The following is a 23,001-nucleotide window of genomic DNA, read 5'->3' as shown; positions in this document are numbered from 1 at the left end:
GCAAGTCCAAGTGTGATTAAAAAAATAAAGTCTCACAGGGGAATAATGCATGCTACTTACGAGGTTCTCTTCTATCTTTCTGTAACCGCCTCGAGAACCATACCATTTCCCCTTCTTGCATGAAATGTTAGCACGATTTCTTCTGCTAACGGCCTTCAAATAATTATATAAAAGCGCAAGTAGATGAGATAATAAAAAGATTATATAAAGGACTCATTAATTAAAAAAATGATAGGTAAATCGTTAAAGGGCGAGGATATTTAACTGAAACTTCTCGTAGTTCTCATCTTTTTGAAAAGATCCCATTGTTCTGCTTGATGGTGGGATACTTGTTTTCCGGTGGGCTCTTACGCATCTCCCCGTTGCCTTGTCCACATACAACCAATCCCTAGCAACGTCACACCTCCACCGCTGTGGACATCTCGCCTTATGCATTAAATACTCATCATGGCTTTCATCGGGTATAATAAAGCCTTCCTTTACACGAGCCAAGTATAACTCCGCCAATTTTGGATTCAAATTTCTAAAATCATCTAAATGGATAGGCACAAACTGTCTTGTGCAAGTACCAATCCAACTGGAGAAAAGACCCGCATTTGGACCAGTAGGGAAACCCATCTCACTCCATGTTATTTTGAACGGCTGTTTAGCGGCTATAGCTGCAAGGACTCTCTGGCACTTCGTAGCACCCCTCTCACCAGGCTTGTTATCACCAGGCTTATTATTCTTTTGACTTCTTTTACGTTTTTCACCCATGATAATCCTAAAACCCAAATATGAACAGGAAATGAACAACTTAACAACGTACATGCAGAGTATTATCTAAAACCCTAAACCCTAATAGGAAGGAAAATTTAAAACAACAGATTGAGCTTCTAAAATCCTAAACCCTAATAAGAGGAGTGAAGTAGATGATGCGGGATGATAAAGATAACAAAGAAGACGAAAAACAAACAGAATTAAAGTGAACAAGATGATCGTCTTAAAACCCTAATGACGAAACACAAAATTAAAGTGAACATACCTGATGATGATGATGATGATGATGATAAAGAGAACGAGCAGGATGATAAGAGAAGGCAACGGAATCTGGGCGTCGGAAATTGGGCGACGGCCGGCAACGAGAATGTAGAAAGCGAGGAAGAGAGAAAATTAACTCAGGATACCAACGGTTGAACTAATGTTGTGTGTGTTTGTGTATGGCATGCTGTATGGGTTTCTAAATTAGTTTTTTATTAAGACAAACTATTGACAACGGGTGCTCAGAGAAGAACCGTTGTTATATGTTAATAACAACGGGTCAATAAAAGCCAACCGTTGTCAAAAGTTTATTACAACGGTTAAAATATACCCGTTGTAATATATTTTCACCAAATTTGCGCCAAAATGAAATATGTCAAAAAAATCATTGACAACGGGTAGAGGTACTACACCCGTTGTTGAAAGTATTAACAACGGGTAATTTAAATATAACCGTTGTTATTGTTGAACCTTTTTTTTTTAAAAAAAATTTACTGTAATTCCAATACAGTCCAAACTCGTAACATATCTCGCAACATTATTCAAGCAATTTCAACACCAAAGCATCCACATCTAATAATAAGATCAAGAAAATAAGACAACACCAAAGATGCATGCATACTACATATCTAAGCTACAGGATTTACCATGCCATGCAAATTTGGGAATTTTTATTTAACAATATAATGACCATTATTGATTTACCAATAAATTAAACCATCAAATTATTGGTCCGAAAATGACTCAAAATGTTGGTCGTCCATATCACGTGTCCGATGAACTATCTCGGGATCGGGGACGTTTCTTGGATGTCATAGTTTCTTCGTTAACCCAAATACCTTCACCATGGTCATCACGCATATAGATGCTTTCAGTGTCCTCATGATCAGTGTCAACATCGTCGAAATAAGATACAGTGGTAGACTGATCCATTCCCTCAAAAACGACATCCTGATCATCATCACCATTATCGGATGGACTACTCCTTCTACTCCTTATAGACAGTACAACAAACCACTTCTTATCCATAGGATCGGTGACATAGAACACTTGTTTAGCTTGGAATGCCATTATGAAAGGATCATCCTTATTATTGCCAACCTTACCCAGATTGACCAACGTAAATCCCATCTTATCCTTTCGGACACAATGGATGTTGTTATCAACCCAGTTACATCGAAACAAAGGCATTGTGAAATCAATGTAATCTAGTACCAATATTTCTTGAATAACACCATAATAAAGGCATTTTCCCCAAATAGGCTTTTTATCTTTTGAAGTAGCAAAGTGCATTGCCTCAAATTCAGAACTCACACCACTATTTTGCATTGTGCTCACCTCATCTTGCTCGCGGATGTAAAAAGTATATCCATTAATGACAAAACTGTTGTAAAAGGTGACCCTGGCATTTGGACCTAAACCAAGACGTAGTAACCTAGGAGAGATGTCATCACCAGTTTGATCAGTACACTCTAAGACAATATTCCTAAACCACTCTACAAACGTCTTCGTATGCTCGTTCGCAATCCACTTCTCGGTCTTGTTTTGGTGATCGTATTTGAGCTCATCTTTGTGTTGTTGAATATAAGGTTGCACCTCATCTTCGTTGTTTAGCACATACATGTGTGCTAAATGCAACATTTCACGTGTCAAAATTTTTTCAACCCGGCCCCTAATACCTTTTCCGGTCATCCAGTCACTATGACGATTCTTAGGAACGCCAATCAACTCCTCAGGGGAGAGATGAGCGTAATAATATGAAAGAGCTTCGTCTAAAATAGCGCGTTCAGCAATACAACCTTCCGGACGATACCGATTAGATGTATAGTCCTTGTAGACTTTCATCAATCTTTCGAAAGGATACTGGTATCTCAAGTACACGGGCCCAAGGTACAAAATCTCCCTAACCAAGTGAATGGTCAGATGAATCATGATAGTGAAGAAAGAGGGTGGAAAATACATTTCCAACTGACAAAGAGAGGTTACAACGAGGTCCTACAATGAATCCGCGTCATCGGGATCGATGACTTTCTCGCATATGGACTGGAAGAAGAGACAGAATCTAGTTATAGCATATCTTACCTTTTCAGGTAAAATGGAACGAATAGCCACAGGTAGTAATTGTTGCATCAAAGTGTGACAATCATGTGACTTTAACCCGGTGAGTTTTAGGTCTTGCATCGACACTAGGCTTTTGATGTTCGACGAATAACCATGTGGCACTTTAATTCCATTCAAGCATGCACGAACTCTTTTTCTCATTCCGTGAAAGGGTATAAGTGGCGGTAAAAATGTACGATTACCTCTCTTATGTGGTGCCAACTCTAGCCTAATACCCATCATTTTCATATCTTCCCTAGCTGCGGCGTTATCCTTTGTTTTACCAGGAACATTAAGAAGGGTATTGATAATATTATTATAGACATTTTTCTCAATGTGCATGAAATCGAGGCAATGCGACCTCCAGTCGGCCAATATGGAAGTTTATCAAAAAATATGGATCTTTTCTTATACCCACGAGTAGACAATTTAGAGCCGCTCTTCTTCCCATAATCTATCTCAATATGCTTTACTTTTCGATATACTTCATGCCCACTCAAAATTCTAGGAGGTTGACGAAGTTCTTGTCTTCCATTGAATGCTTTTTGCATCTTGCGATAACAATGGTCATGAGACAAGAACCTCCTATTTCCCATATACACATACTTACGAGAAGACTTCAAGTATTCGGACTCGATATCCTCCCCACACAATGGACAAGCCTCTTTCCCATGAACTGTGTGCCCAGAAAGGTCGCCATAAGCCGGATAGTCAGTTATTGTACACAATAACATCGCTCTCAAATTGAAAGTTTCGTTCTTATATGCATCAAATACTTCTATCCCACTATCCCACAACAATCGCAAATCATCTAGAAGAGGTTCCAAATATACATCTATATCATTTCCAGGTTGTTTAGGGCCGGAAATTAACAACGACAACATCAAATACTTTCTTTTCATGCACACATATGGAGGTAAGTTATAAATAGCCAACACTACGGCCAAGTACTATGTTGGCTACTCATGTTTCCGTGTGGGTTCATTCCATCAGTGGACGGCGCTAGACGTAAGTTTCTAGGTTCATTGCCGAACTCGGGATACTTAGCGTCGAACGATTTCCATTGCTTACCATCTGCTTAGGGTGTCTTAGCTTTCCATCATTTATTCTTCTGTTTCATGCCAAGTTAACATTTTTGCATCATCGGGATTCGCATAAATCCTTATGACTCTTGGTATCAATGGAAAATACCACAACACCTTAGCCGGGATCCCTTCCTTATCCTTATAACGCCACTCCAAACATTTAGGGCAATTGGTTAAGTTTTGATATAATTTTCGATACAATATGTAATCATTTGGACATGCATGTATTTTCTCATATTTCATACCCACTCCTCTTATTAGTTTTTTCGCCTCATATGTCTTAACAGGTAGAACATTACCATCAGGAAGCAACTCCTTTATCAAGGCTAAAAAACTAGTGAAACACGTGTCACTCACCCCATTTGCCCCCTTGATATTATACAACTTCACCACACCCGACATTTTTGTGAACTTACAACCAGGATACTGAGAGGTGCTTGGACTCACACAACTTCTCATACATGTTGTTAAGGTCATCCCAATTACTAGTGTCATCACCTACATCTTCAAAAGCAATCGACTCATCATCATTCTCTTTATTATCTATAGACCCAATATTCAACTTCTCTACTTCCCACTCTTCCAACTCAAAAAACTCGGCAAACTCAGGATCATCAGTTAGCCTTTCGTGTAACTCAACATCATCTTCTTCAGAGTTATTCTCTTCCTCTAATGATTCCCCATGAAAAATCCAACGTGTATAGGATCGACTAAATCTCCACTTTTCTAGGTGTATTTTAACGTCCGGAAAAGCCATATAACTAATATTACCACATCTTTCACAAGGACATGCAATACTAGAAGAACCTTTCAAATTGTTCGAAACGAATTCATAAAATTCAGCTAAACCATCCTTGTAGGTGCGGTCACTCAGATTTGCATCAATCATCCAAGTTCGAGTCATTATTCTACATTCGTAATAATAGGCAACTAATTCAGAAAATACAATAATAGGCAAACAAATAAACGAAATTCAGGAAAGCAATTAAGCTAAATTATCAACAAATTAGATAATAACCCAAAAAATCCTATATCTATAAGCGTTGCTAAGAAACATATATATACCTGATTGATAAACACGATGAGGGAGAGAAGACGTGACAACAGTGACGGAGATGAAGACAGAGAGACGAACAGGGGAGGAATGGAGGATGATATAGTAGCGATATTAGCTAGCTTGTGTTTGTGTTTTGTAGCGTATAGCGAGAATAAAGCAATATGTTGTTCTTAAGATTTTCATAACATTAATAACAACGGTTATTGAGTCTACAACCGTTGTTAAAAAGTATTAAAAACGGGTTCTAATATAACCGTTGTGATTACTTTTCACTAATTTGGCGCCAAATCATTAACAACGGTTAAAATTTAACCGTTGTTATTAGTTTTTTCATTAACAACGGTTGTTTAAGTATGACCCGTTGTTAAAACCAATAACAACGGTTAACAACACAGAACCGTTGTAATTAAGTTTGGTAAAATTCGCGGAATCAATTCTACAACGTGTTTTGATGATTTTCGTGAATAAGCATTGTTAAAGGGCCGTTGTGGTTGCCTGTATTTGTAGTAGTGACATGACGAACATTTAACAAAAGAATCAAAATATTCTCACATGTAGGCCATTTAAGTTAACCCAGATGAAAAGTATAAATTCCAATATAAAGCAAACGATTCATAAGAACGAATAACATAAAAAATTAAAATACTTTATCATACTACAAAACAACAACAATAACAATTTCATATAAGTGATGTTAATTCATTTTTATATACCATACGTTCATACTCACCATAATCAAATATAATATTCAACCATGAAATATAGTATGTAATTTGAAAATTTATGATCAATGGATATTAAATGGAGGATTAGTGAATGGAAATTATTAGTTTTATACCCATTATACAACCATTACTTTTAAACTTTTCATTTTACTTTTCATTTATTTTGTGAGTTATGAGTATTATTAAGTAAGATTATACAACCATTGATTCTCAATTTTCATATTCCTTTTCATTTATTTTGTGAGTTATGAGTATTAATAAATAATATAATTTATTATGAGGACCTTAGGTAAATTAATTAGGAAAAATGTTAATGAAAATTGTGGGTGTTCAATTGCCTTATTTTTAGATGCGTGAATAGTTTTTCACATAATAAGTAAATTGGACTAATGTGAAAAATGTTGATAGTTTTTCAATTGCCTTGTTTTTAAATAGTAGTTGAAGTAAAATGTCATACTTTTACTTTTAGGAACGTTATTAAACTACAAAATTATTTTATTTTTAATTAAAAATGTTTTAATTTTAGGAAAGTAAAGTATAACAATTTATAAAAAAAAAATACAACACTTTCAACAAACACTTAATCAAATTTATAAATTAGAAAAATAAGTATGAAGGGCTTTTAATCAATTCATTAACAGGTTTTATTACAAAAACTTTAATTAAAATGTTAAATTTTATTTGTATAGATTTCATTGCTTTTGATTTTTTTTAACTCATGAAATATTTAATGTATAAAATTAATTTAAGAATAATGCTAATATCCTTCGATTTGGTTTAACTTATATGTTACAAAAATTATGAAATTTGTAAGTGAATTTGTATAAATTACATCACTTATGAAATTTTTTTAACTCAAGAAATATTTAATGTATACAATTAATTTAAGAATAATGATAATATCCCTTTATTTATTTTAACTTATATGTTACAAAATATATGATGACACTTTTGTGAGAAATGTTTGTAAATTTAATAATCAATACAAATTTTAAAATTATAAAAATGCAACATAGAATAAAATTTAATGATTATGCCACATGGAATTAAATTTAATGCTTTTAAAAGTCTTTTACTTTGATTTACTTTAACTTATATGTTACAAAATATATGATGACACTTTTGTAAGACATTTTAGTAAATTTAATAATCAATATAAATGTAAAAATTATGAAAATGCAACATAGAATGAAATTTAATGAGTATGCCACATGGAATTAAATGTAATGCTTTTAGAAGCCTTTTAACAATATTGTATAGATATAGTCATAGTAATATAAATGCGAAGTAATGTATTATAAAATGTCATTTGAAATAAAATTAAATGGTTTAGGTAGCCTTTGTTTAACTTTACCCTTTTAACTATAATTAATAATAATATAATATTTTATGGATTAATAAAATTAAATGGTTTATGTAGTCTTTTAAGTAAATTATATAGATATATATATATATATATATATATATATATATATATATATATATATATATATATATATATATATATATATATATATATACTAGTATTGGTGTGCCGCCCCGGCTACCTCTACTTACCATTAATTTTTTTATTAAATAAAATTACTTAAAGTTGCATAACCCATAAATTTATCATTAATATATTTTTTTATGACATATCCTAAAATTACGATGAAATAAATTTTTAGACAAATTCACTACTCCCCCTATTAATATTTTACTCTTATTAATGAAACAATAGTAATAACATTTCACTATTTGCCCGTAATTATTGTTACTTTCACTACTCTCGCCGTAATTATTGTTACTGTCACTACTGCCGCATTAATATTGATAATTTCATTACTCCCGTCGTAGTTATTGTTACTTTCATTATTGCCGCATTAATATTGATTATTTCACTACTCCCGTTGTTGTTTCTACTATTTTCACTAATCTCGCTGATAATATTGTTACTTTTACTATTCAAATGAGTGATTACTATCATATAACTATATCCAATGTTACTTCAATTCTTTTCTTTACTTAAGAAATTACTTTTACTACTTAAGCATGCAATTTTAAGAGGATTCTATATTTATATAAATATATTACATATATGCATTTAATCAAATCGAAACAATTATGCAATATTATATATTATGGAATCTACCTTGAATTATTTATAACCTACTTATATAATATTTTTGTATGTTAAATATCTAATAAATTAAAAGTTTAATAAAATTTCATAGATTTTAAATTTAATATATAATTTTATGATGATAATAATTAATAGCATAAGTGTACATGTTTATACTAATTAATTATTTTATTTTAAGAAAATTGATCATCTTCTAGTTTTCTATAAATATTTAGGAAAATTACCAAGCATCTTCTTTCTTTTAGTCTCCTTGAAATTGATCATCTTAATTAATTATTTTATTTTAAGGAAATTGACCATCTTAATTAATTATTTTATTTTAAGGAAATTGACCATGTTTTAGTCTCTTACAAATGTTTAGAAAAATTACCAAGCTTCTATATAATTTATTTTTAACCAATACTATATAATATTTGCATTGAGATCCCTTAATCGGGTCCATCACACGGTGCTAGTGATTTAAAACTATATAATATAATTAATTTGTATAACTTTCTTTAATTACATAAAAGTCCCTTGGTTTCTGGATTTAATATATAGTATTGATATCATAGAGGTTGGGTGAAATGTGAATAATAAACTACTCTTTTTTTTTGTCATTTTTTTGCTACTCCTTTGTCTCCTCATCTTTTTGGCTTGTTAATTAGTAATAAATTAAATAGATAATTAAAATGTATAGAAAGTAATTTGATTGCTAAGCTTATGTGGAATTAAGTTAATTGCTAGTGACATGTGGAATTAAATTTATTGCTTTTGCCTAGCCTTTTAATTATATAGTATAGATTTGCAGATATGATCTGCTAAAGTATGCCAGGGACTAATCTATAAATTCACCGAGTCTTTTTCATCCTTGAACTCCATGGCCTCCTCACTCACTAAAGCTCATACTGTTTAGTGTTTACAGGCCGGTCAATTGGGTAGGAGTCAGGTTATATTGAGTCTTATTTATTAGGATTTTTGCAACTATGTACTCTGCATTTGTCATGCGGATAGACATGTAAGTTTTAAGTTAATATGATTAATTTCGAAGCAGATCATTTTCAAGGTTTGGAGGGATGGGGTAGTTTTGGAATGGTATACCATGTAAGGTTTTGAATTGGGTGACTTGGGTTGGATCAATTTCAGTTTTGGTCATATTCTATTGCGATCTCTGGTTTTATTCAGATTTTGTATTGGTTTACTAGAGTCAGGTCATCCGGGTTAGATTTAGGTGCAATGAAGTGGACTCTTGTGGTTCTCAAAAGCCTAAATAGCAAGTTGTATTAACAAGCACCCTAGAGAGCTGTTGAAGAGCAACGGCCTAGGAGCCCCATAAAAGCCGTTGGCTCAAGCTCCACACAAGGCAACATATTATCCGCCTTCCGTAATTAGCGATACAAGTTAATTCCTTCCGTAAATATGTTATTCATTCATGTGTATAAATAGCATAGTATATAGCCATATGTACTCAACACAATTACTTTGAATAATTAACTCAGTATCATCTTATTCTATTCTCTACGTCTTTAACATGGTATCGAGCTAGGGTTCGATTTTCTTTCACATCTCATATCTGCCGTCTTAAATTTTTTTTTCTTTCTTTCAATCTCTTGCTATGGCAGGCAAAGAAATCACTCCTACACCACAAACTCCTTCTATCACAATGGTCCATGTCGAGAATACGGGTCATAGCATCACCCCGATTCCCTTCAATGGAAACAATTATGACGAATGGTCCCGTTCTTTCCAATTAGCTCTCATGGCCAAAGGGAAGCTCGAGTATATTGATGGCTCTATTACGAAACCGGCTGCAACCGATGATACTTTCGAGACATGGCAATCTACTAATGCCCTGGTTACAATGTGGATTTTTAATACTATTGACAGTAGCATCCGTAATCAAATCATGCTCCGTCCTGAGGCAAAACAGGTTTGGTCCGATATTAAAAATCGTTTTAGTCAAGTTAACGAGTCTCGTATCTATCAATTGCAGGCCAATTTGTTGTCTTGTCGTCAAGAACCAACTGAGTCCTTGGTTGCTTACTACGGTCGTATGACGGCCATCTGGAATAGTATCTCTGATCTCGACGCACTCCCGGCCTGTTCTTGAAACCCGTGCCAGTGTGATTGGCTCACTCTTATCACGGCTAGAAGGGAGAATAAACGGGTACGTGATTTTCTCATAGGCCTCGATGACCGTTTTGCAAACACCCGTTCCCAAATAATTGGTATTAATCCTCTTCCCTCTTTAGACTTGGTTTATAATCGTCTCCTGCAAGATGAGGGGGTTCGGCAATTATCTTTGAATAAAACAGAGTCTAACCCTGCCCCCATGGCCTTTGCTGCGCGAGTCACTCAAGGAAACCGACAGTCAGGGGGAGGGGGGCGTGATAATCGTCGTAATTCATCCGAACCTTCAAAGTATTATTGCATCGCCTGTAAGAAATCTGGTCATAGTTTACAGTTTTGCCATCAAGTTACTGGTAACTACCCCGAGTGGTGGGGTGATAGACTGCGTCCCCGTATTTATCTTGCTCCAAATGCTACTGACCTTACAAACGCTGTCTTCGTCCCCGACCCTCGTAGTAAGCCGTCTGTTTCTGTGCCTTCGTCTGCTGCCCCTGTTTTGCCCTCTGTTCCTGCACCAAAAGCTTTAATGGTGTCGGGCAGAGGCACGGTTGCCAGCACGGGGGAAGGAAGTTCTCGTCCGCCTCTGGCCAATTTTGATCGTCTTGATTTGAACTCACTTTCTCCACAAGAATTGGAGGAACTTGGGAATTTATGGCAGTCTCGCAAAACCGAGGCTTCTTCTATTGAGCGCTTAAACGGTAATATCTCTTCTTTTTGGATTATTGACACGGGAGCATCCCATCACATGTCGGGTTGTCTTTCTCACTTTTCTAATATTAAAAATATTACGCCTTTATCCGTTGGTCTCCCTAACGGAGATCTTACAATCGCTACACAAAGTGGCGATATACACCTTTCTTCTCGTCTTATTTTACGAGATGTCTTATATGCCGCTAATTTACATTGTAATTTAATGTCGGTGTCAAGTCTTTTAAAAGACACGACACTCACAATTCAGTTCTCTCATAATCTTTGTTTTATTCAGGACCGTATCTCGAGGATGGTGATTGGCGCGAGTGAGCAGCATGAGGGGCTTTACTACCTTAAGAGTGTCCGGAACGACAAAGTACACGCTTGTCTAGCTGGGACAGTTGAATCTGTTGAATTATGGCACCGAAGGTTGGGACACCCCTCTTCACAAATTTCTCGTTTTTTACCTTTTTTGAATAAAGTCTCTAAAACATCGAATATTTTTCAGAGTCAAAATTGTGACATTTGTTTACGCGCGAAGCAAACTCGCGAACATTTTCATTTAAGTTCAAGTCATGATAATTCTTCTTTTGATCTCATTCATTGCGATCTTTGGGGTCCATATTCTGAGAATGCCTCGTGCGGATCTACTTATTTTCTTACTATTGTTGATGATTTTTTCGCTATGATCAAAAGTCAATTTGAGAAAAAAATTAAAATTTTACGGACCGATAACGGCACCGAATTTCGTCCTCTTATCCCCTTCTTCACCGAAAATGGAATCCTCTTTCAAACATCTAACGTTGACACCCCCCAACAAAACGGGCGGGTCGAACGTAAACATCGCCATATTTTGAACGTTGCACGTGCTCTACTTTTTCAAGCAAGTCTACCTTTATATTTTTGGGGAGAATGCGTTTTGAGTGCAGTTTACCTTATAAACCGTACTCCAACGCCTCTTCTACATGGCAAAACGCCTTATGAAATGCTTTTTAATAAACCTCCCCCGTTTGAAAATATACGCATCTTTGGTTGTCTCGCTTACGCTCGGACTTTAAATCGCTCTCATGACAAATTTGCCCCTAAAAGTCGTAAATGTATTTTCATTGGTTATCCTTTTGGCAAGAAAGGATAGCGCCTCTACGATTTGGACACCGGCTCCTATTTTGACTCACGCGATGTCGTCTTTGTCGAAAGTGAATTCCCTTATAAAGGTCTTAACATACACGATCTTGACTCTAACCCTTCCTTCTTAACGGACTCTTTAACACCCATCGACCAACCTATACTTATCACTACTACTTCCGCCTCCACACCGTCCACATCACCCACATCTTCCCCTTCCCCTGCCACAAACACGGCCCAATCAGCCCCATCGACGACTCCATCGACCACAGCCACTGAGACCACCGAGACCAACCCTTCCACATCTACGACTACCAATGACCCACAACCCATGGGTCGAGGACATCGTCTCAAAATACCGAACTCCAATCTTAACGATTTTATCCTTTCTAAATCACGCCCCTCATTAAACTCTCTCGTGGCCTCATCATCGTCTTCAGGTACGGCATTCCCTCTTTCTCACTATTTAAATTATGATAATTTTTCTACTAACCACAAAGCTTTCTTGTCGGCCGTGACTAAACACCACGAGCCTAGCCATTTTAAAGATGCCGTGCAGGTCAAGGAATGGCGCGACGCCATGAAACTGGAACTTGATGCTCTCAACAAAAACAACACTTGGACTCTCGAAACTCTACCTTCGCATAAGAAAGCCATTGGTTCCAAGTGGGTCTACAAAATTAAATACAATGCGGATGGGTCTATTGAACGTTACAAAGCAAGACTCGTTGTTATGGGAAATAAGCAAGTTGAAGGGGTGGACTACAACGAAACATTTGCTCCTACTATAAAACATGTTACCGTTCGCACCTTGCTTGCTATTGCCGCCGCCAAAAGATGGGTCCTTCACCAAATGGATGTTCACAATGCATTTCTCCATGGTGATCTCGATGAGGAAGTTTACATGACACCTCCGCCGGGTTTTCATCCATCTACAGCCGGCAAGGTTTGTCGACTTCGCAAGTCTCTCTATGGTTTACGCCAAGCCCCACGGTGTTGGTATGCTAAGCTCGCTTCCGCTCTCTTACAATATGGATTCAATCAATGCCCATATGATCACTCCTTATTTTCTATTAACCGGACCAACACCGAGGTACACATACTTGTCTACGTGGATGATTTGGTCATTTGTGGGAACAATCCCGATTTCATTAATCAATTCAAGCAATACTTGAGCACATGTTTTCATATGAAAGACTTGGGAGTTCTCAAATACTTCCTCGGCCTAGAAATCGCTCGTCATAACTCCGGGATTTTTATTTCTCAACGAAAATACGCCCTCGACATCTTAAAAGAAACGGGCCTCCTTGGCACACAACCAACGCCAACACCCATGGAACAGAATCATAAGTTAGCCCTATCCAAGGCCGCCCACATGAGTGATCCCCAATCCTACCGCCGGCTCATCGGCCGCCTGGTTTATCTTACCATTACACGGCCCGAACTTACTTATTCGGTTCATACACTAGCTCAATTTATGCACGCTCCTGCCATCGACCACTGGCAAGCCGCTCTCAAAGTTGTTAAGTACTTAAAGAACTCGCCGGGTCAAGGCATACTTCTTCGCTCCGACAGTGACCTATGACTCAATGCCTATTGCGACGCCGACCACGCTGCATGCCCTACCAGTCGACGGTCACTTTCCGCCTATCTAGTCTTCTTGGGCTCCTCTCCCATCTCTTGGAAAACCAAGAAACAAGCCACCGTATCCCTTTCTTCTGCTGAATCCGAGTATCGCGCCATGGCCTTCACCGTCAAAGAACTTAAGTGGCTCAAAGGACTACTTCATTCTCTCGGCATTCCTCATGACAAACCCATTCAACTCAAGTGCGACAACCAATCCGCTCTCTACATAGCCCGCAATCCAGTTTTCCACACGAGCGCACGAAACATATCGAGATTGATTGCCACTTTATCCGCGACGAAATACAAAAGAACGTCATAGCCCCTAGCTATGTCCACACTAAAGCTCAACTCGCAGACATCTTTACCAAAGCTCTAGGACGGGAATCATTTGAAGACCTTCTATCCAAGTTGGGTGTGTTCGATCCTACCCACTCCAACTTGCGGGGGGTATAAACAAGCACCCTAGAGAGCCGTTGAAGAGCAACAGCCTAGGAGCCCCATAAAAGCCGTTGGCTCAAGCTCCACACAAGGCAACATATTATCCGCCTTCCGTAATTAGCGATACAAGTTTTTTCCTTCCGTAAATATGTTATTCATTCTTGTGTATAAATAGCATAATATATAGCCATATGTACTCAACACAATTACTTTGAATAATTAACTCAGTATCATCTTATTCTATTCTCTACGTCTTTAACAAGTTGTATCTCATTATTATCTAGAAATTTTGAGGTAAAAAATTTCTTTGGTCCAATGTCTTGGAATTCAGGGTAGTATTTGTTACTCTTTGCTATTACGACGTAGCTCTGCTCCTCTGCATCTGCTAGTTGTTTAATTGTCATATTCTGATTTGAAATGAACATAATCTACAGTTACCTATGAAGCCCTGATCAGCACAAAACATTCACTTTTTATTTACATTATTCTTCCAACATTTATCACACAAAATGCAGTTTAGTTTGTTACAATATGACTTAATATCGAGGCTGTAATATGATGTGAGCTCCATGCTGAGGTTGAAGCATCATCACAGTATGAGGAGCATGAATGTAAGATGGCGAAAGTTGAATCGAAAAATTCTGTAAAATCATAGATAAAGCCACCTTAGCTTCAATAAGAGCAAAAATTTGGCCAACACATATCCTTGGACCGTAACCAAAGGGGAAGAATGCATCTTTGGATGCCTTTGCCGCTCCTTCAGAAAATCTCTCTGGTTTGAACTCCTCCGCATCATTGCCCCAGATGTCATGATCATGTTGCATAAGTAACGTAGGAAGGGTGACATTCACTCCAGCAGGTATGCTGATTTCTCCAATTTTGGTTTCCTTGTATGTGTGTCGGTAATGTGCAATCACTGGAGGATATAACCTTAAAACCTCATTAAGGATCATCGTCACCTGAAGGGCCACAAAAACAAGAAAAGAATGAAATCCGAGCTGGTTGTGTCTTTACTTTCCTTTGTTTTACTCGGTTATTTTTCTGTTTTTCTTGTTCCAAGTTTTGAAGGAGTTGAGAGATTGATGGCGATGGTAAGGATGACTGAAACTTGGACCCTGTTCAGTTAGTGTTCACGTAGTGAACTGTGGACCTAATACTAAGTTACTAACTGTTGAAATGAATTTGATTACAGTTTGCATCTTCAAGATCTAGAACTGTAGAATGAAAAAAATTTCATGCAAATGTGTCGAACTGCCGGTCTTTATACCGACAGATCTTGATTTGAGAATTTAGACCTAGGAATAAAATTCAGCTTTAGGATTGAAATGTGAAAAGCTGGTGGACGTAGTTAAATTAAGCTTGAATCAAGACTTACAATGCTGAGGTTCTTAATTGCTTCGAAATTGATAGAATCTCTTCCACAGGCTTGCATAACTTCGTCTCTCGCTTTCTCCTGCCAGTCAGGGTGCATAGCCAATACGATGATTGTCCATGTAAGCAAGCTCGCCGTTGTTTCTTGTCCAGCCAAGTAAAACTGTTTGCACTCCTCAATCACCTCTTCAATTGCCATCCCGCCATGTTTCAGGTCTTCTGTTTTGTTTGCCTCGTTATTCTGGTAATTTGAGTGTAAAAGCAGTCCTAGCAAGTCATCTGTCTGAGATTCTTGTGATCTAATAGTATTCTCCCTTTTCCTGATCAAGTCCGTGAGCATTGATGTGATCATCTTGTCTAATTCCTTTCTCCTTCTGTTCTTTTTGGTTGGAATGAACCTGCGGAAAAAAATACCCTCGTCAAACTCCCTGAATATTACTTCAAGCATCATTATCTTTATCAAGCTACAAGTTATTTGTACTCCTTTCTGAGCTTCCGATAGTTGTTACCTTAGCTGAATCGAGGGTTTAGAAGTCGTGGTGATCCGTATTATGAAATTAGTTTTATAGAGTACCTGAAGCCGGGAATGTACAAGGTTTGCATGGCTTCAATCACGAGGGTCACCAGCTCCTTTTGAAGCTTGAAAATCTTACTCCCTTCTTCATAGTTACTTCCAAATCCTGTTCTTGAAATAACATCTGCTGTCAAATTTTGAAACTCAGGCCAGATATCAAGCTCACAGCTCCCCTCTTCAGGGTTGATCATACTTCTCCATCGATCAATAAACTCATTGCAAGTAGCGGCCATTACTGGTACCATGCCCTGAAGTTGGGAACACATATTAGGTATTCTCAAAGGTATCAGTGTTACAAGTTTTTAAAAAATAAAGATTTTTATTTTGGTGTGTACAAACCTTTAGTTTCTGAATGTGGAAGGCAGGATTGATAATCTTTCTATGTTTAGCCCATTTATCACCCTCCAAAGTGGTAATGCCTTTGGTAAGGACAAGAATAAGAGGGTTTATGTAAGGCTTTTGGAAGTGACCTTGCTTGTTGATCAACACTTGTTTGATCATTTCTGGATCCTTGATTACAAGACTTGGCGTTGGTCCTGTCCAACACAAGCTCACCTTCCCTGTTTCATCAATATTCATTCTTTCAGCCATCAACAAGGTTATACTTCCGTACTCTGGGAATACTGTTATGTTTAAGACTCATACCGTACTTATCCACCATGGTATGGGTGAAAGGATCAACACGAGCGGCAATCTGGTGATTAAGGTTGCTGGGTTTAGACCAAGCTTCCTTGTACTGATTCACCAGCTCTTTCATGTCACCAAGCAAGACCTTGTAGTGGTTTCCTTTTATGCCTTGTAATTTTAGTTGCTTTCCTAGCCTTTTTGGTTTCCACCATATTGAATTTCCAATTTTCAACACCAAATATGAAATTAAACATGCAGAAAATATAACAACAATTAAAATACCCATTTTCTTTCAAAGTAGTTATATATTTTAAGTTGTAAGTAAATGCTAAACGTTGCCTTCTATTTATACATGAATTTTTTAATTTTTTTTTTCTTCTTCTTCTTACAGAGAAGGTATATTTCTTGGGAAAAAAGCTTCTGTAGTCAAAATTAGTAATTGTTTAAGTAGAGTAGTGATACATGTCTTCCATCTTTACATTATTATAATGGAGTATAATTATTTTGGATAACCTTGTGATTAATTTACTCATCTTTTGACCAGCCATCTTGAAACTTTCTTTTAGCTGTGCCTGAACAAATTCTTGGAGAAGAAGCTAATAAAGAAAAGGAAATGACCCGCTAATTCCTGCCATTTGTTTCTATTGTGAAAGATGTGTCATTTGAACACCGAAATATAGAGTATATTTCAGCCGAGGATACGGGGGTAGAAGTAGAACAATAGAAAGATTAGTCATAACAACACCGTAAGGTTGAGGCCATATCCATGAAATTATGTCCAACGTTCGACCTGTTGGCTGTTGGGATTAACATTGTCTCTATGATAACAAAAAGGGTTATTTAATGACAATAATCCAACCTAAGTCTCTTTTTCCCCGTTTAATCCAACCTATTCATTATCCCATATTAATCTGATCTTTCCTATCATTTAACTTCCATTGATCTCGACCCATATTTGACCTGTTAGAACCGGTTGCCCAAGAGGTCATCTTCTTTTCTTTTCTTTTTTTTTTTTTTTTTTTTTTTTGTTCCCTTCTTCATTTCTCCATTGTTATTCTTCAAAGCTTCTCCTTCCTTCATAAATCTAATCCTTCATCACCCAAAACATCACAAATCCCCACAATTTCGACATCACCACACAAATTCGACATCACCACCCGAACCCCACACCTGCAAGTGCAACCACCCAAAAAATAGAAAAGGAGATCTAACAAAATACCCAGATGCATCATATTCGCAAGTAACACTATCGTCGGAACCCATTTGTAGCGGCTGTTCTACTTCTTCCTCGAAATCATGATCACCAGATTCCAACTCTAAGATTTTTCTATTGAAATCAACAGAAGACTCACTTTTTGCATCAACATTATAAACATCAACATTTTCCCCATTTAACCAACAACCCACAACAACCAGCCGCCTCACCACCACCCACAACCACCAGAATAACGACAATACTACTGACACCAACAACCACCACCACGAGATCTGGGTCCGTAACGAGGGCTAGTGGTTTTTCGTTGTTATGCTGTGGTGTGGCTGGGGTTGTCGTCAGAGCTCTCTCGGCGGTAGGGAGTGGTCATCGTCAGTTGGGCATTAGTGGTTATGGGGGTGGTGACCTGGTGAGAGAGGAGGGTTGGGTGAGGATGCGGTTATGCTTAGGTGGTTTGGTGGTGTGGGCTTAAAGTGATGCGGTTCAGTGGTGGTGGTGGACATGCGGTGTGGTTCCGTGGCTGTGGTTTTTAGTGTTTGGTGAAGGCTGAGACGGGATGAAGCTTGAAGGTTGAAGAGGATGTAGAAGTGTTGTTGTTTTAATGATTTTATTTTTTTTTCTTTTATTTTTTATTTCTAAGGATGACCTGTTTAATAGGTTGTCTTTCCAACGTATCAAAATAAGTTAAATGGTAGTAAAGATCAGATTAATATGGGATAATCAATAGGTTGAATTAAATGAGGAAGATGAGACTTAGGTTGGATTATTGACATTAAATAACCCTAACAAAAATTGTACATTTTCATGTTAATTAAGAACACAAATTATCGCAAAAGACCCCGTATCATTTAATGGGCAAGATGTGATTTCTGATTTTGAACTTCATAACTAGTTCCGTGACCCGTGATTGCTCACGGGTCTGCTTAAGTACCACCTATTTGTTGCTTTTAGCTATGTTTGCTTAGGATTTTTTATTTTCGAATCACTATCATTTTCTAGGATGTGAAGTAGTAGTTTTCATATGATGATATTGTACGTTGTAAAATTTATGACGGGTGTGTATTTAGTATTGCTTCCACCTTTTGGACTGTAATATGTTAGGCCCTTTCCTATTAGCTTATCCTTTCAGCTTAATTTCAACGCTTATTTCAGCTTTAATCATCTTAGTAAATTCAATTCAATTCAATTTAATTCAGCTTATTTCAGTTTACTTCGATTCAATTCAGCTTCATTAAGCGCAAAAAAATAGGGGCTTAGAAAATGAAAAGGAAAATAAATGATTCGTCAAATAAATAAAAAATTGAACGAAAGCCTGATGAATGTTTAAGTAAAGGACGAGCGGCTACTTGCATGTGTTATATAGAAGAGTGCGCTTTTTAGCATTACTAGTTGGAACGCCGCGTGCTACGCACACGGCATCCAACTTTTTTGATTATGTTAAAGATGAAGATGTAAAGATCTTATGTTATGATGTTATTTCATGAATTTATTTTTGATATTGTGAAAAGTGCAAAGAAAATATTCAAAATGGGATGCAATCGAAACGTATTATTATGGGTAAGGTAAAAAGTTGTCTTGCTCTATCACTTTGGATGAATTGTTAATAAATATATAAATTACAGTAACCAAGTTGTCGAGTCATCCTACAACATGTCGAATTTATAAAAAAAAAAAAAAACAAATAATATGAGAAGTTCGCGTACAACGCAGGCGGTGATAAACTACTGAATTATATTCAAAGTTCGATAAAACCACCGAAAGACGTTATATACTGTAAACGTATGCTTTATTCAAAAACTCTTACTAATATACGAAGTACAAATTACACGCTTTGTAATTTTTTATTATACATATGCTTTTATTTAGACAACGCTTTTTAGTAAAGTACACTAAACAGTAAATTCGTCGCTCGAAGTAGCCACTGCTTCGACTGTTTCATGGGCCATTTGACATTTCAACTGATTGTATTTTTGCTCTAGCATATGATAATTATGTTTTAACATATTGTAGATCATAGAAGTTCAAATCAAGAACATCGATTTCATACATATCGCAAATAAATTTCATTGCTTTTCGCGTGCAATTTTGCTCAGATGGAGCAATAAGTCTTGATGGGCTGCCAATAAATTTAGCACATTTGGGAGGATTTCCGATTCCATGTATCTGAACATAAGCTTTTATCTCGTCATGGGTGACAGCGTGTATTCCATATTCTACAGGTGCTAATTTGATCTGATTCAAAATAGCATTCAAAACGGTTTTAAGATTAACTTCCACACAAACCCGAGATGTATCCATCGATTCTAGAAAAAAAAACAAAGCAATTCAGCCGTTAGTTAATGTTATATGTAAAAAAAATATATATAATATTATAGATATACCCATTATGTGCAGGTCGATTGTAATAAGTGTTCGATGTATACGACATGCATATATGTATATATGTATATATATATATATGTATATATATATATGTATATATATATATATATATATATATATATATATATATATATATATATATATATATATAGAGGCAAGATCCGGTGAGTCCACCTATATTTTTAAGTCCCATGAGTCCACTTATGTATCACACATTGTACACAAGAATATCACTTTTTACTTTTTTTCAATAATTTTATTTGACATATAGGCTTTAACTTTTAACATTATCGCCAAAAAAGACGATAAATTGTTGACTGAGGAGAAGACTACGACAATAATTTGATGGGAACTAATCAAGTTGACTGCCAAGTTCCCATTTATATTTACAGGGGGACTACATTATTTTACTCCGTATCAGTTTTAGTAATATGCTTCTCTGATTGCACTTCGATCAACAATGGTACTCAATACAGTAGCATTCCCGAGCTGTGTGACAAAGCTGAAGCTATCAAGGAGGTCCAAACATCACTCTCTAAGGTTAGTCGTGTAGGTACTAGGAAGAAGGAATGTACACAACTCGAGTTTTATGTTTTTAAAATTTAATGCAAAAAGGCCATTGAGTCCGCCTTATGGCAACCACTAGAATGACATTGGGATAACTTTTTTCTGAGACGGAGCCTTGAATTTGTCTATCTCTTGACATATCACCAAGTTTAGAACGTCTTCCAGGTTATTTCATTTTGTGTAACTTTTATTGAAGCAATAGTCATGTATATTGCAGGCCGCAAAAGAAGCAAGATTGGACAAGTTTGAAATACCATCAATGATTAAGTTAGTAGCTGATTCATGGACACCTGAATCAGGGTTAGTAACAGCTGCTCTTAAACTCAAGAGGGAGCAACTGAAAACCAAGTATAAGAGTGAACTCGATAAGTTGTACACTAGATCCGGTGAGTTTATTGAACGATACTGAGGCGGAGTAGCGAACGCCTGCGATCTCGTCACCATTAGGGTCGTCGATAAAGAAGGTATTGTGACTGACAATGAAGATGGTGAAAGGTGGAGTGAAAGGCGGAATTAGGTTCAGTGGTGTGATATTGTATAGTATTGATCGGTCCGTTTCGTGTTCACAATTAAAGGTGTGGTCGTTGGGTCACGTCCGAATCAAAACACAATTTATAGCTTCACAAACAACTCTACAATTAGTAAAGAGGCAAGTAAAGGTCGGATCCCAAGGGACGGGTATTGAAATGAGATTTATATTGCAACTAGTGGTGTCTAAGGGGTGTCACAAATTGGGTTGATGTAGAAGGTTACTAAACTAAAATAGTAATGAAAATAAACAAGCAAGATGAATTAAAGGGGTGTAAACAATTGATTAAAAAGCACTAGGGTGTCATGGGATCATAGGGGAATCATGAGAATCGATCATACGAACATGTTCTCAAATTATAAGCAAGCAATTATTGTTGTGATGGATTGAGTTGGGTTATATCTTACAATCCTAGGAAAGTTTCGGTCCCGGAGCCGAATCGATTAGATTGTACAACACCTACAAGTCGACTTAATCTTCCCTACTCAACAACATGCATGGTCTAATGAGACTCGAGTTGGTTTATGTCTTACAAGTCTCATTGAAAAGATAGGTGATGGTGATAAATGCAAGGATTCATAGGCTTAGCATTTCATCAAACATAACATGTGCATGAGTTAAGATCAAAACAAGCAAGCAAATAAAACATGAAAGCATATTAATTTAAGCATGAATCATTCCCCATGTTGGTTTCCCCTAATCACCCACTAACCCTAGCTAAGAGACTACTCACTCATTATCATGTTAATCATGCTAGCAAGGTTGTCAATCATACCAACAAAATGAAACATGATGAACAAATGAAAGTACTTAGCAATAATTAAAAAGGGATTAAGAGATTATACCTACTAATGATTCCAATAACAAAGCAAGAATAATAGAAGTACTTGATGTTTGATTGAGAGGTTGTCAATCTCCCAATAATAACCCAAATAATCTTCAATTACCCAAAATAAAGGATGAACAAGAGAGAGATTAAAGAACTAAAACTTGGATTAAAACTTGATTAATACTTGATTACAATATTAAAGAGAGATTTGATTGATATTAACTATACTAATTATTGATAAGAAGAAGATGCTCCTCTAATTAGACTAATGGGGTATTTATAGTGGAAATTAGTGTAACACCCCCATATTCAGAGGAGCCTTAACTAGGCCTTCCTTAGCATATAAGGGCGTTACCATCTCGGTTGCCCGAGGAAAGTAATTATCAAACGCCAATAAAAGAACTATTAAGTTATATTACAAGTGATTCAAACCAAAATACAATATAAAGGTACAACTCAAAGACTACTCGCTATGACCATCATATCTCGTGAAGACTCATCCCCGCCTGGGACCTCGCCTATCAACAACATCAACACCGCTAAGACCGATTTGCTCACCATAAGGGATCACGGCGGACACATAACAAACAAACAACCACACAAGGTCGATCGAGACAAGATAAGACAATGGCAACTACAATCAACAATACAAACAACACTACCAACTCCAACCGCAATCACCACAATCCAATCAACTCATCATCGATCGTCCACTTTGGACAGACCCCGCCAAAGTGGGGGACCGCAGACCGTTCCCACCTAAGCCCCGCTCATCATACCGAGCGATAACCCTGTCCCATTAATGTGCACAT

At 36.7% G+C, this 23,001-nt stretch overlaps 2 protein-coding genes across 2 annotated transcripts; one reads left to right on the top strand and one right to left on the bottom strand.

Moving 5' to 3' along the window:
• Positions 1-14,551: 14,551 nt before the first annotated feature.
• LOC141605777 (cytochrome P450 CYP72A616-like) lies at positions 14,552-17,126 on the bottom strand. Its single transcript, XM_074424667.1, has 5 exons — positions 16,688-17,126; positions 16,382-16,602; positions 16,043-16,290; positions 15,473-15,866; positions 14,552-15,056 (listed from the first exon to the last, which is right to left on the bottom strand). The coding sequence occupies exons 1-5, from the start codon at positions 16,953-16,955 to the stop codon at positions 14,634-14,636; spliced, it is 1,554 nt and encodes a 517-aa protein (XP_074280768.1). The 5' UTR covers positions 16,956-17,126; the 3' UTR covers positions 14,552-14,633.
• A 3,483-nt stretch (positions 17,127-20,609) lies between these two features.
• LOC141607976 (long chain acyl-CoA synthetase 8-like) lies at positions 20,610-21,240 on the top strand. Its single transcript, XM_074427324.1, has 2 exons — positions 20,610-20,804; positions 21,049-21,240. Exons 1-2 carry the CDS (start codon positions 20,610-20,612, stop codon positions 21,238-21,240), a joined length of 387 nt encoding a protein of 128 aa, XP_074283425.1.
• The last annotated feature ends 1,761 nt before the right edge of the window (positions 21,241-23,001 follow it).

Source organism: Silene latifolia, chromosome 10 (genome assembly GCF_048544455.1).
Source record: "Silene latifolia isolate original U9 population chromosome 10, ASM4854445v1, whole genome shotgun sequence".
NCBI lineage: Eukaryota > Viridiplantae > Streptophyta > Magnoliopsida > Caryophyllales > Caryophyllaceae > Silene > Silene latifolia.
This window is presented reverse-complemented; position numbering and strand designations above follow the sequence as displayed.

Coding starts and splice junctions, on each gene's coding strand:
- LOC141605777 (XM_074424667.1), bottom strand. CDS start 16,955: ATGGGTATTTTAATTGTTGTTATATTTTCTGCATGTTTAATTTCATAT. Junction 16,603..16,687: donor TACCATGGTGGATAAGTACG/GTATGAGTCTTA, acceptor TTGATGAAACAG/GGAAGGTGAGCTTGTGTTGG. Junction 15,057..15,472: donor CAATTAAGAACCTCAGCATT/GTAAGTCTTGAT, acceptor GTGGCCCTTCAG/GTGACGATGATCCTTAATGA.
- LOC141607976 (XM_074427324.1), top strand. CDS start 20,610: ATGGGAACTAATCAAGTTGACTGCCAAGTTCCCATTTATATTTACAGG. Junction 20,805..21,048: donor TCCAAACATCACTCTCTAAG/GTTAGTCGTGTA, acceptor TGTATATTGCAG/GCCGCAAAAGAAGCAAGATT.